Genomic DNA, 13,884 nt, shown 5'->3' on the forward strand with positions numbered 1-13,884 from the left:
TTGTTATCCATTTTCTGACCAAACTTATTTCTAAGACTAAAACAACCCTTTCTTTCAGCTTACAAGGACTTTGCAAATTGGAAAACCCCATTCCCTTTTTTTTAAACAATATCCTGGATTGTTTGAATGCATTCATAAATTCTAGACTGTCACTGTAGAGGCATGTGATCATCAGATGCATCTTTTGTAAAATGTATACTGCTACGCACGTCAGGCGATTCGGGGTTCGAGTTCCACCGCAGTACTCGCGTCCTTTGGCAAGGTGTTTATCTGCATTTGCCACTCTCCTTCCAGGTGTAGTAAATGGGTACCCGATAAGAAAAAAATACAAGAATGCTTGAGCGCCCAATCAGGGTAGCCGTAGCCGAGGGTATAGTATATTAGCATGCAGAGTCCGCTAGGAGAACAGTTCAAGTTCAAGTTCATTTATTTAAACCAATATACAATATAAAATCAAATTACAAAACATATATCATAAGATGGTTAGGACCAAAATGAAGCCGAAGCTTGTGAATATTGGCCCTTTACATAAAATATATTAAATAAATTATAAAAACAATGTCAACAAAATAAATTAACAAGTAATCGATTAAGAAATACTTGCATACATACACAACCTAGAAACACCCATACACACACTCACATACAAACAAGGATCCTATATTTCATTAAGTAATTGTTTTTTACAGAGTTTTTTTAAATCTAGATAAAGTAGTACTTTCCTGGATTGAGTTATGTAAATTATTCCAATATTTGATACCATTGTATGAAAGAGATATTAATGACGAGGTTAAACGTAATTTGGGAAGATGAAATTGATTTTGAGTTTTCGAAACTGAAGTGGTTACCCGTGTAATTAAGAGGTTAATATAATTATTGTTGTTACTTATATCATTATTGTGTGGTTTGAAATAATATAAGTCTGTAGCAAATAAATGATCAACTGAGAAAGGGAATAACACAAGCTCAAACATACACATCAAACAGAACAGCAAACGGAGATGAAGAAGAACTTCAGGAACAAAAATAGTACAAAATAGTACTTGACTCAATTAAGTCTGGTTGTGCACTTGTTTTTTTTTAAAGATGGCTTCTTTGACTCATTTAAACTCAAACCATATTACAGAATTAACATATATTCAAATTAAGCAATATCAACCAACAAATAAAAAGAAAGGAGGAGCCAACTGAAAGTGTGGGAGTCTAGGTCATAAAAATAACCAATAAGCGATAAGTGGATGGAGATGAATAACATGATGGATGATGACATAATGAAAAATGTCATGATTGTTGAACACAAGAATCAGATGTGGGAATGTAATAAATGAACACATTTGAATAGAAAAAAGAATGACAAGCAGGTTGAAAGTCAAATGGACAACAGAATCATCAATAATGTAAACAAAGCTACTAAAGCTAGAACTGGAACTAAATTATAATGATACTTTATGTCAAAATAACAGTTCTACATTATCATGATAATTATTATTATTATTAATACTGTTATAATTTTTATCATTATTATCATACATATTGGATAAATCTCCGGACTTTGAACCACAATGTCCGGGGTTCAAACTCCACCGCAGCACTCGCGTCCTTTGGCAAGGCGTTTATCCACATTTGCCACTCTCCACCTAGGTGTAAATGGGTACCCGGTAGGAATTCCTTGAATGCTCGAGCGTCCGATCATGATAGCCGTGCTAAAGCCGGAGTAATAGTATGCAGCGCTTAGAAAAAATGTATTTAGCGCTATTTAAATGTTGCATAATATTATTATTATTACTACTACTACTACTGCTACTACTGAAGAATCCCCTTCAGATCATTGAAAATCTTTCATTATATATATTGGGGATATGTGACTAATAATGATAAATTTACACATCAGCACATTTATCAGAGTCAAATTTCAAAAATGCCTCGCATTTTCACAAAACTACTACTCGTGAAAAATCAATGGACGTGATCGAGGTGTTTCATCAAGACTATTTGTCGTCAGTCAAGTTTTTAAATTTAAAAACTTTTCTTGGCATTGTCTGGTTGAGAAACATGGGTGTCTGGCTGCAAGTGGAAATAATAAGCCAAAAAAATTCAAGGGGGCCAGATATGGCTTATGATAAACTTTAAAAAAAGTTACGAGCAGGCGAGGCGAGCAAGCAAAACTTTCGACATCTTTACGTACAATACAACAATTTAGATTTGTGATAGATTTGGACATAATATTCAAAAGCTATCACAAATTTAAATTTTTATTATAACATTTCACCCTTTATTTTTGTCTTCTATTGTCTTTTTTTCTTCTTTTTTGTGGTCGTATTTTTTTTTTTTTTTTTTTTTTTTGGGGGGGGGGGGCTCTTGCCAAGCCCTTCATCTGTACGCCACTGCTGACTGCTATATGGCAAGTGTCTGATATTAACAACTTATCACTGCTGGGGCCCTTTGCAGAAAGAGTTGCAATCAATCGCAACTCTAAAAAATCATGCGCAACTTGATTTTCAACCAATCAACAGCGCGCATTTGGGACTTGCGATTGATTTTTGGCTTGCGTTTAAACACAACACTTTCTGCAACGGGCCCCTGAACACTTTCATGAATTGGTTCTGGTATTTACTATACACGTGTAGCGTGTATCTATATCTGTGAGGTTAAGACCTGGGCCCCGGTCGTCTTACAAAGAGTTGCGATTGATCCGATCAACCACGACTATGGACGGCTAGGCACATCAACATATAAAATACATGTTTGTTCAAAATATTTTCTAGATTTGATGTATCTGCATACATTCATAATTCTCTAAAAATTTCAGTGTGATTCTTTTATTTGTTTACTAAGGAGATTGTGCAAATTTCCTGTAAAAAAATTATAGTATGGATGGATTTTTTTTATAGAGTTGAGACTGATTGGATCAATCATAACTCTTTGTAAGACGGGGCCCTGAACTTGAATAAATGGAAGCTCTTCGCGACCCATCGTAATACATACATGTACATAATGAAGACCTAACAACACACAAATGATAACGTCCTTCTTTAAAATAGAACATAATAGAACTAAACAGAAAAAAGGCATTACAGGCAGAAAGTTATCAAAATACATTGAAAGGAATTTAAAAGTACTCTGCGTAACGTAACATATGTTTAGTTGAAATCACATCATGAAACCAGTATCTGCAAAAGACACAAACATTTAATGTGGAATCAACAGGTCTGATAAAACATATTAAAGGGATGGTCCGGGCTGAACATATTTATATCTTAATACATAGAGTAGAATTCACTGAGCAAAATGCCGAAAATTTATCTTCATATCAGACTCCTAGAACATATTGTACATGTATATCTTTAATGGTTCCATGACATTTGCCCCGGCGAAAATTGCTCCGATGCAAAATCTGCAAGTAAAGCCAAATGTAAAATCTAACCTCCAACAATAAATAAATCCTAATCCTTATTTTCACATTATTCTGAACCAGAAACTATTACAATCCTAATTGTATCTCCTCTGAGATATTAAGACCGGGACAAATGTAGCAGGAGCAAAATGTCGGGTCATCATCTTTAAAGGGATGGTCCGGGCTGAAAGTATTCATAGTTTAATAAATAGAGTAGAATTCACTGAACAAAATGACGAAAATGTCATCGAAATCGGATAACAAATAAAGTTATTGAAATTTAAAGTTTAGCAATATTTTCTGAAAACAGTCGTCATGAATATTCATTAGGTGGGTTGATGATGTCACATCCCCACTTTAAGTTTTCTTATGTTATTACATTAAATCGTAATTTTTTTCATTATCTCATACTTATGTGAGCAATAAGTCTCCCTCATAATAAAATAAGTTGCAACAATAAATATCTAATGCACTAAATCAGATGTCAATCCAATTTTTCTAGTTTTTTTTTGGAGAAAAACAATTGAATAAACCTAATTTCATGTAATAAAATACAACAGAACAAGTGGGGATGTGACATCATCAGCCCACCTTAAAGACAGTGCTACTTCCTCTAGCTGTCTGTGCTCACTGAGCAGTGAGCAACATGGAACGAGGCACTTATACAAGGGGCAGTATTCGAAACAACTGAGTAGCTTTTGCTTTTCGACGCTCCAACGTCAGTTTTGGATCAGCAGGTTCGATTTGCTTGTGAAGGTTCAACAAAACTTCCTCTGTCCGAGTATATATGCACTGATCACTAAACAATATGGAATGATGTGTTGAAAGACAATATTCTAGACCAGTGGCAGTGAGCTTTTGCTATTCGGCGTTCTAGGGTAAGGCCTACCACTATCATGACTATGTGTAGCTTAATTTTGACAATCAGATTCTGTTTTTGAAGGCTCTTCAATTATTCCTGTATTCACTGATTACTATACGTGTGGAATGGGTGTCGCATACGTACAAGGTTCAGTATTGTATGCCAGTGGCAATTAGGCCTAGCTTTTGCTTTCCGAAGCTCCATCAGCGGATTCTGCTTTTTGAAGGTTCATCAATTAACACTGCTAGGCCTACTATTATTTCTGTATAGACACTGAGCTCTAAGCAATATGGAATGGGATGTTGTACATGGACAGCGCTTTCCCCAAGCGATCCTCAACCATCTCTCTACTGGTGTACATGGGAAGTTTAAGTGTTCGGTTATACTGGTTGTTATCGCAGCAGTGGGCCATCGGGCACAGCAAGGACAACCTCTCTTCAGGAGTCCCCTCTGTACCTTCTGGGATCGGAAGTTCAGCGATCGTGAGATGGAAGTCTTTTAATCCACCGACCGGTACACGATCAGTCCCCGCCACAAAAACTGCACGGAACGTAAAAGAATGACATGTACTTTTTTACTTCGTTGTGTTTATTGATCTGGCATGTTATACGAATTCTATTATCATAACAATGAACAACTTTTTTGCCATGAATTCCTGTACGATTTGTCTTACTCTATCAGTGAAAATAGTTTGCTAAATATTTTGTTAGGCTTGAACACAGTAAAAATGAAATGTTACATCAACATTAGAAAGCTTGGAGTGACAGTCTTTTCTAAATGTCGCATTTATCACTTTAAATTGTTCGACCTAAAACTGTTGGATTCAGTCTAAATGTCAATATTCACATACCATGCAAGCAGTGTTTGTTGTGGCTCAAAGTGTGAGGCCCCCAATGGGCAAGCCTCCGCAATACCCAAATGTAGAATAATCACTTTGAACAGGCACTCGCTCCATTGTGCCACTGCATTCGTCGTAGTTAAAGGGATGGTCCGGGCTGAAAGTACGTAAAACTTAATAAATAGAGTAGAATTCACAGAGCAAAATGCCGAAAATTTTATCAAAATCGGATAACAAATAACAAAGTTATTGAATTTTAAAGTTTAGCAATATTTTGTGAAAACAGCTGTCGTCATGAATATTCATTAGGTGGGCTGATGATGTCACATAACCACTTGTTCTTTTGTTTTTTATTATATGAAATTAGGTTTATTAGGTGGTCTGTCATTAAGATGACAGATCACCTATTATATTCGTCAGAATTTTCTTTATTTTTATTGCCAAATCTTTGTCCACCTCTATCTCAAAATCGGGCATGTCAATTTCCTTGATTTTCATGTCATGTATGGGCATCATTATGGACATGGGAATGGAAACTTTTCAAGGTTATCAAATCATGATGACGTCATCTAGGCGCCATTTTGTAAAATTAAATGATTGATCATATCATCGCAACTAATCATAAAAAATCATCCATATTTGCATCATATCAAGTTCAGGTGACAGGTCATCAGGACATATCATCAGAGGTCATGCAAAGGTCACGACGCGCACGTACGCGCGCGTCAAAATTCAAAAATTCCCCAAATCAACCGTGGTCAAGTTTGGGTACGTTTCTGGTCATTTTGAGCATGTCAAGAATTTGCGCGCGCACAGGTATGCGTGCGCGTTCTTGCACCTACCATCGTTATGCATCTTCGAGTCATCATTTCTTTCATGTCTTTCCATTGTTCATTATCTTCTGATTAATTTGATACCTCATTCAGCCTCTTACGACCAATAATACGGGAATGCGCGTCCATTCAAATTTGCATTACGCGCGCGTAAATGGGCTAAAATATGCCTATATAAAATTCACTGTAGCTCTTCAGGGAGTCCGTTGACCCCAAATTTCATTTGGAGATTTTGTAATTACGTCAATTTTAAGTTATTAGTGAAAATTACATATTTCCGCAACAAACGTCAATGACTTGACCGTATCTTCGTTTTTACTGGTCAGTTTTCTTCCAAATTTTGATATCGTATAGTGAAGACAATTCTCTACAAATAACGTGTGAATAATTTTGACTTTTGACCACAGCATCAATGTGTTATGATGTGTTTAAATTTTTGCAAATTTTTTCTGGACGTAATTTTTGAGAAATTCTTTAGAGAAATGTTTTATTAACCAATTGTACAGTCTTCCTGAAAATTTCAAGCCCACTTGCCTTGCATTTTTTTATGTAGGACAATTTTTGTAATTTTGCCGGAACTTTTTAAGGGGCAATTTTAACATTGTAAAACATCATTTATGTATTTTTTAGTAAACGCTGCAATATTTAAACGCTATTGGGTTGAAAATTTTCATTCCGGACATTTTGCGGAAATTCCTGGATTTTTTTCTGTTTGTTCATTTTTACTTAATATAACATATAACAAATTTTCAGGTACCTTCTGTGAAATGAATAAATTGTGCAATTTAGTTAATTACACATGTTCCCGAAATTTTGCGGGAAAATTGCCAGTATTTGAATCTTTTACCTGACTTTTTTTCAGTAAAAATCATCAAGAAAGAATTTTCAAGTAAATGTCAAAGTCATACACAATTAATAAATGGATATTGAAAATTTTTGACGGAAAATATTATTTGAAATGTTTAAAAATTTTCAGAAATTTGGCAAACATTTACAAAAAAATCTGGTTCTTTTATCAAATACATCACTCATGAGTTTTGAGGTGAATGCTGTGAAATTATAGCATTATGAAACTTCTCATTAAAATCTATTGAAATGTAGCAGAAAATTTGAACAAAAATATTTAAGATATTTTAGCTTTTAAAAAGTATCACCTATGAATTTTCAAGTATTCTGTGAAATTAATACCCACTGACATTGTGAAATGTCAGTGGGTGAAATTAAAAAAAAAATGCTCAAAGTACAAAGAATTTTTAACAAGAATTTGCATAAAAAACATCAAACTGTCGATTAAAAATTAGCTGCTGTGAAAATTAAGGCGCCTTTCATTGCGCAATTTTGGAAAGCCAATTTCGGTAAAATCGTCTGAGATTTTTGGAGAGTTTTTAAGCCGGCATTTTACGTGCTCCTAACTTTATTTCGTATTTAACATATTGCATTATCACCACCATCATTATAATCATCACGATTGTCATCACTACATTTATAATCACATTTAGCAATGGTCAAAATTTATTCCTTTGATGTCTATGATCAAGATTATCAATCATATCTGAATGATTCATTCCCGGGATTCATTTTATACAACATTAGCCGACAATGAATGAAAAATCATGACAGACCACCTAATTCGTCCGCATGACGAATTAAAATCTAGTTCAAATTTTTTTCCTCCAAGAACTAGAAAAAATTGGATTGACAACTGATTTAGTCCATTAGATATTTATTGCTGCAACTTATTTCATTATAAGGGAGACATATTATTCACACAAGTATGAAATAATGAAAAAAATTATGATTTTATGTAATAACATAAGAAAACGGAAAGTGGAGATGTGACATCATCAGCCCACCTAATGAATATTCATGACGACTGTTTTCACAAAATATTGCTAAACTTTAAACTTCAATAACTTTATTATTTGTTATCCGATTTTGATGAAATTTTCGGCATTTTGCTCAGTGAATTCTACTCTATGTATTAAGATATAAATATTTTCAGCCCGGACCATCCCTTTAACATACTCGTGTCTCAACAGCACCATCCGGGAAATGCTATGATATAAAATGATTTTTTACTTCTAAATGGATTTTCTTTTCTTACCGAGGAACTTTCTCTTCTGGCCGTCATCTAGAGCGTGGAAGCATTCCCAGAACATCTTGATCGTCAGATGGGAGTTAGTGTAGGGCTCTAAGTACCGTGTGGACTGGTAAACAGGAAGACAAATTGTAAGGATAGAAAAAAGGTATAGCAGTTAAATATCCATAGGTCGATAGGTTCACTCATCTGTACCACATTAGCATCCCTGATTATTCTGGGAAAGATGTATGTTTTAGAATTCCTCGGGAGGAAAAATCCTGAAAATCATTCACTCTAAAAAATGTTGGGCAACATACGGTCCACACAACAATTGGTTAAAACTTTATCCAATTCTGGGTAGTTTTACACCAATAATGTGTGCTTTGGGTGAAAACTACACAGTATTGGTTGAAAACTACCCAGAATTGGATAAAGTTTTAACCAATTGTTGTGTGGACCGTATGTTGCCCAACATTTTTTAGAGTGTTGTATAAAAGTTCTTTTTCCATCGTTCCAAAAGCATTAAGAAGAGTATTCTACGAAATAATGATCCCCAAACAATCCTAACATTGAGAGAGTTTGTTATAAGCTTTGCTTCCATGGAGATGTTGAAGTTCGAGGTGTAACATTTTCCTGGCTTCATTTCCAATAGCCCGGTGGGGTCCGACATTTATCCTTCAAGGGGGTGCCTTTAAAACTCTAGAAACATAAAGTCTATGGTTGCCCACCCGAGTGGGAGTGGGGGCATTCCCTCTTTTTTGTCCATTCATTTGAGCCATCGGCCATGGAAATGCCGTGGCCGAGGGGTCTAAGGCGCCTGACTATACATTACAAGTCGCAGGTTCGATCCCCGGCCGCGGCATCTAGTATGCCCGTGAGCAGAGCATTTGATTGACGATGCTCTTTTTTTTTCCTGCATTCAAATAAAAAGAAAGGCTAAACGCATTATTGGTAACCAGGAGTGCATTTGTTTTGTTTTTTTAAGTCACAAAAACCCGGCTCAAACTAGCTGTCATGTTGTGCCTTAAAATTATCGAAGGACAATCAACAATCGTTTCGTGGACGGGCTTGTACTTCCGTTCATTAGAAGAATACCCTCTAGCTCCACCTGAATAACTGCTTAATTACCGAATTCCTGGACATGCTGTAGGATAGGAAATTTGAACATGACTCGATGCCAATCTTATGAAGTATGATTGTATTACGGTTGAAAATAATAACCTATTCAAAACTTATTAAAGCTCTTTCCGAGAGAATTAGTTTAATGTGACGGCCTCTCACGTAGTCCTTTATGATCTAATAAAGTATCGTTCACTGCAGGACCTTCTGGTGGGAAATTTCCAGGGGACCGTTTCATCAACAGTACTGTCCGACAGGTTGTCAGATCTGACAACTTTCCGTGATTCTAATCGGCTGAGAAGCACTGTAACTGTCGGATAAAACAGGACAGGTCCTTTTAAACGCTCCCCTGGTCTATATATTATATCAAGCAAGGCAACCCTGTCGTGTTGGCAACATACCATCTCCAGATCCTTCCAATCGAAGTAGTTCTCGCCATTGATAAGAGCTTCGAACTCGACAGGTCTGAAGATACCCAGGATTTTGGCATCCCACAAAGAATAGAACCCGTCTTTGAATGCAGCAAATTGTGACGGAGCGAGATAATGCCGTATCTTCTTCTCCACATACAGGTGTCTATTGTGAGATTCATAAAAATTAGGAAATAAAGAAATAGATAATAAATGAATGAACAAATAAATATAAAACATTATCCGATATACAGAGATTGTTTGGGACTATGTAAGCACCATTGACTCGTACCAGGTGGGTCCGTGGTCAGAGTTTCCACCCCACGAACGGAAGGTCGTGAGTTCGATCCCAGGAAGAGTCGAGAGTCGTACCAGTGACCTTCTGCCTTCGGCTTCTTGCTAAGCACCCGACAAGTAAGAATGGATGAAGGGCAATAACAACCTACATATTTTTACACTGGTTTAGGCTGGGTCAGCTGTAACAACACCTTACGTCTGAAGTAGGCCTAGGGTAAGTTGGTGTTTCTTTTTTATATCATTATCAATAACTCAAATACATTCAGAAAAATGCCGAAACAAGTCAACGTATTCAAACCCTGTGGGATAGTTGTAACGAATATACTGGACAGGCTTTGAGAAACTTCGACTTTAGCGGATGTACCCCCATCACCATTGATAGCATGATAGCTTCATATCTGGAGCTTCTTTCTCACATCACGAGTAGCCTCTATCAAGTCTCTTTCTAAACTGTTGCACGCTAGGAAAATGAGAATGACGATCTTAAAGTAGACGATGTTATCAAAATGACTCCTATTACTACTTCCACTACTACTACTACTACTACCACCACCACCACTACTAATACTACCACCACCACTACTACTACCACCACTAATACTACTACCACTACTACTACCACTACCACCACTACTACTACTACTACTACTACCACTATTTCTATAAATGCTACTATTGCTAGTACTACTTTAACGACCACTACTTCTACTACTACCACCACCATCACTACTACTACTACTACTTACAACTACTACTACTACTAATACTACTACTACTAGTACTACTACCACTACCATCACTACTACTAACACCACCACTACTACTACCACTACTACTGATGATGATAATAATACTACTGCTGCTGTTACAGCTACTGCAACCAGTGCTGCTGATATTTCTATAAATGCTACTATTTCTAGTATTACTTTAACGACCACTACTTCTACTACTAATACTGCAACTGCTACAACAACAACAACAACTACTACTACTACTACTACTACTACTACTATAATTTCTACTAATAATGTTGCTGTTACTACAACTACTTCTACTCTACTACTACCACTACTACTACTACTACTACTACCACCACCAACACCACTACTTCTGCAGCAGTTGCCTCTGCTGATACTACTGCTGCTGCTGATGATGATACTTTTATAAGTTTGCTTCTTCTTCTACTCCCATCTCTTTTACTACTATATCACGTCCCTACCTAATGATTCCAGTTCTAACTCTTAGTGAATTAACTACTTGCTTTTATTAAACATTTAAAAAATGACTGCTTTCGTTCTTACACATTTTCTTTAGTGACGTCCACGAGTCGTCCATCATCGAGCTCTATCTCCTCACCGTAGCAAATCCCCTGTACCTCTTCCTCCGAGCTAGTTAGGAGTTTCTTCATTTGATCTGCGAATTCCTTATCCAGCTCTTCTAATTCCCCCATCTCACTACCAGGACTACATAATTATAGATGATTATAGAAATATAAGACAGAACGTGCATTATTAAAAAGGAGTACGTGAGGCTGGGACCAGTCCCCGAGTTTTTAAAGAGGGGGTGCTGGTTTATCAACAAGCAAAGACAAAAAAAAGTTTTCACCACAAAAAAGACCTTATTTTCAGGGGTGCTGCGTATGAGTGTTGGGTGCTTCAGGTGAAATAAGCATCGTTTAGATGTATTAGCACAAGAATATGGCATCAGTCGTAATGTCTTGCGCAATTTATAACCAAATTTATGAAACGGCTCCTTAAAAAAGACCCGTGAGCTCACTTTCTATTATACAATGAATAATTTACTTTATTCCTACATGTTGGCATGTTTGGCGCCCGTATCTGCCTGTCAATCTACACTGCAAAAACTGTGGTGTTGATTTAACACCAGCCCGGAATATCCACACCAGAGAAGTGTTAAACAACACCAGTTCCGTTTTGGTCTAACATCAGATAGGTGTTTATACAACACCAATTAGTATAAAAACAGCATCGGTTTAATTCCAAACTGGTGTTGTTTCAATACTTCTCTGGTGTGGAATCTACATATTATGTAGATTCCGGGCTGGTGTTAAATCAACACCGGAGTTTTTGCAGTGTATATTAATGTATTGAGTTCAATGTAAAGTAGCAAACGACTGATTTTTACCCCTTTCCGAGTAGCTTTGCATAGAGGACTTGTGGAAAAGCCGGTAACGGTACAAATGCCTTGTTGTACAGTGATAGTCCAAGTAGAAGACCACATATCTTCGCATTTCCACTGCTTGAGCATTCCTGTTATTTTCATCAAATAAGAAAGTTTACATCACTAATACAGAAAAGTTGAAAAGAAATTAAAAAATTTCAAGCGATAATTAATTCTTCAACCATCCGTCTTATTAAATATATTTAAGCTTTCAGATTTGTATATTAGAAATAATCATTTCTACATTATTAAATCATATATATATATTTTTTAATTTAAGGCATTACTAATTTGTTTTGTTATCAATGTAAACTGGCTAACAACTGTTGATGATCATGAGGATATGGCAATAGTAAAGATAGTTATAATAAAAATGATAAAGATTAAAGTGATATCAATAATAATAATGATAATATCAACTATACTACTACTACTACTACTACTACTACTGCTGCTGCTGCTTCTAATACTACTTCTAGGCCTACTACTACTACTACTACTACTACTTACTACTGTTATTTCTAATACTACTTCTGCTATTACTTTTTCTAATTCTACTACTACTACTACTACTTCTACTACTTACTACTGTTACTTCTAATACTACTTCTGCTATTAGATTTAGATTTAGATTTTATTCCGTTCAACAATTTTTTCAAAATATAATCAAAGTTACAATACATATTCAATATAATCGATAATACAGACAAATCAATGAAATTTCGTAACAAATGTTGAATATAAATTAAACAAAACTACAATTTGTTGCAGTAATATTATCAATGAAAAGAAACAAGAGAGGGACTTGCCAAGAAAAGCAAAAGCTTGTAGAGAAGGCAAGCCCCTAAACTTAGTTTCAATACTAATTATAAACAAACTATATATACAACTCTATACAAAAATCGAGACGGACACAGAAGACAAACTTAAAACAAGTAATCCACAAATATCAAAATAAAACGAATAAGCGACAACAAAAATAAGAGAAAATAATTCAAATAATAATAATTACAGTGGTAACACTAAAAAAGTACTTACAAAATCATGATAGGGAGGGAAAAGTGGCAAAGGAAAGAAAGAGGGAGATAAGGGAGGTGCAAATAAAAAGTGCAAATGAAAAGAGGAACATGGCAGGTGCACAGGTCGTAATGTATTGTATCATGTTGTAGCGGTTTTTTTTTATAAGTAAAGTTTGACAAATTTATTGGCAGTTAAAGGTTAAGTTAGTATGTAGTTTTAGTTTAGGTTATGTGTTAGCTTGACTTGTTGGTGTGGAGTATTGACAAATGAGCATCTTTTTAAGTTTGCGTTTAAAAATATTAAGGTTTGTAGATTCTTTAAAGTCGTTGGGCAGGGAATTCCAATACACAGGTCCAAAAAAAAGATAAAAAGAGTTTTTCGCTAATATAGTACGGGTAGGGGGTAGGTGATAACAATTACGTTGTCTCGTTGGGTAATCGTGTATAGAGGAGTTTTTACAGAACATATTTAAAAAATTGTTGGGAGATCATCTTTGTTTAGTTTATACATAAATTGGGCGAGTTGGAAAAGATATAAATCACTCACTTTAAGAATATTTTTTTGGAAGAATAGTATATCTGTGTGTGATCTGAATTGGGTTTGAAAAATTATTCTACGAGCCTTCTTCTGCAGCAACAGTATTCTTTGTAATTGTGTTTGGATCGCACAATCCCATGCCAAAATGCCATAATTAATGTATGGTAATATTAATGTATGATACAGTGTAAGTAAAGTGTGAGATGGGAGAATTTTTTTTAGTTTGTTGATAATTCCGATGTTTCTTGAAATTGTTTTGCATGTATTATTGATGTGTGGTTTCCATGATAGCTTATTATCAATAGTAACCCCC

The 13,884-nt window shown here is 35.5% G+C and overlaps 1 protein-coding gene across 1 annotated transcript in view; it reads right to left on the bottom strand.

Moving 5' to 3' along the window:
• Positions 1-1,057: 1,057 nt before the first annotated feature.
• LOC129278786 (probable E3 ubiquitin-protein ligase HERC4) overlaps positions 1,058-13,884 on the bottom strand; it is a 50,372-nt gene continuing 37,545 nt past the window's right edge. The window contains exons 18-22 of the mRNA XM_064111494.1: positions 11,979-12,103; positions 11,135-11,296; positions 9,528-9,702; positions 8,032-8,134; positions 1,058-4,796 (exon numbers count right to left, since the gene is read on the bottom strand). Of these exons, the coding sequence (XP_063967564.1) occupies positions 4,537-4,796; positions 8,032-8,134; positions 9,528-9,702; positions 11,135-11,296; positions 11,979-12,103 (825 nt within the window). The 3' untranslated portion in view covers positions 1,058-4,536. The remainder of the gene's footprint in view (positions 4,797-8,031; positions 8,135-9,527; positions 9,703-11,134; positions 11,297-11,978; positions 12,104-13,884) is intronic.

This window comes from Lytechinus pictus, chromosome 16 (assembly GCF_037042905.1).
Source record: "Lytechinus pictus isolate F3 Inbred chromosome 16, Lp3.0, whole genome shotgun sequence".
NCBI classification, from domain to species: domain Eukaryota; kingdom Metazoa; phylum Echinodermata; class Echinoidea; order Temnopleuroida; family Toxopneustidae; genus Lytechinus; species Lytechinus pictus.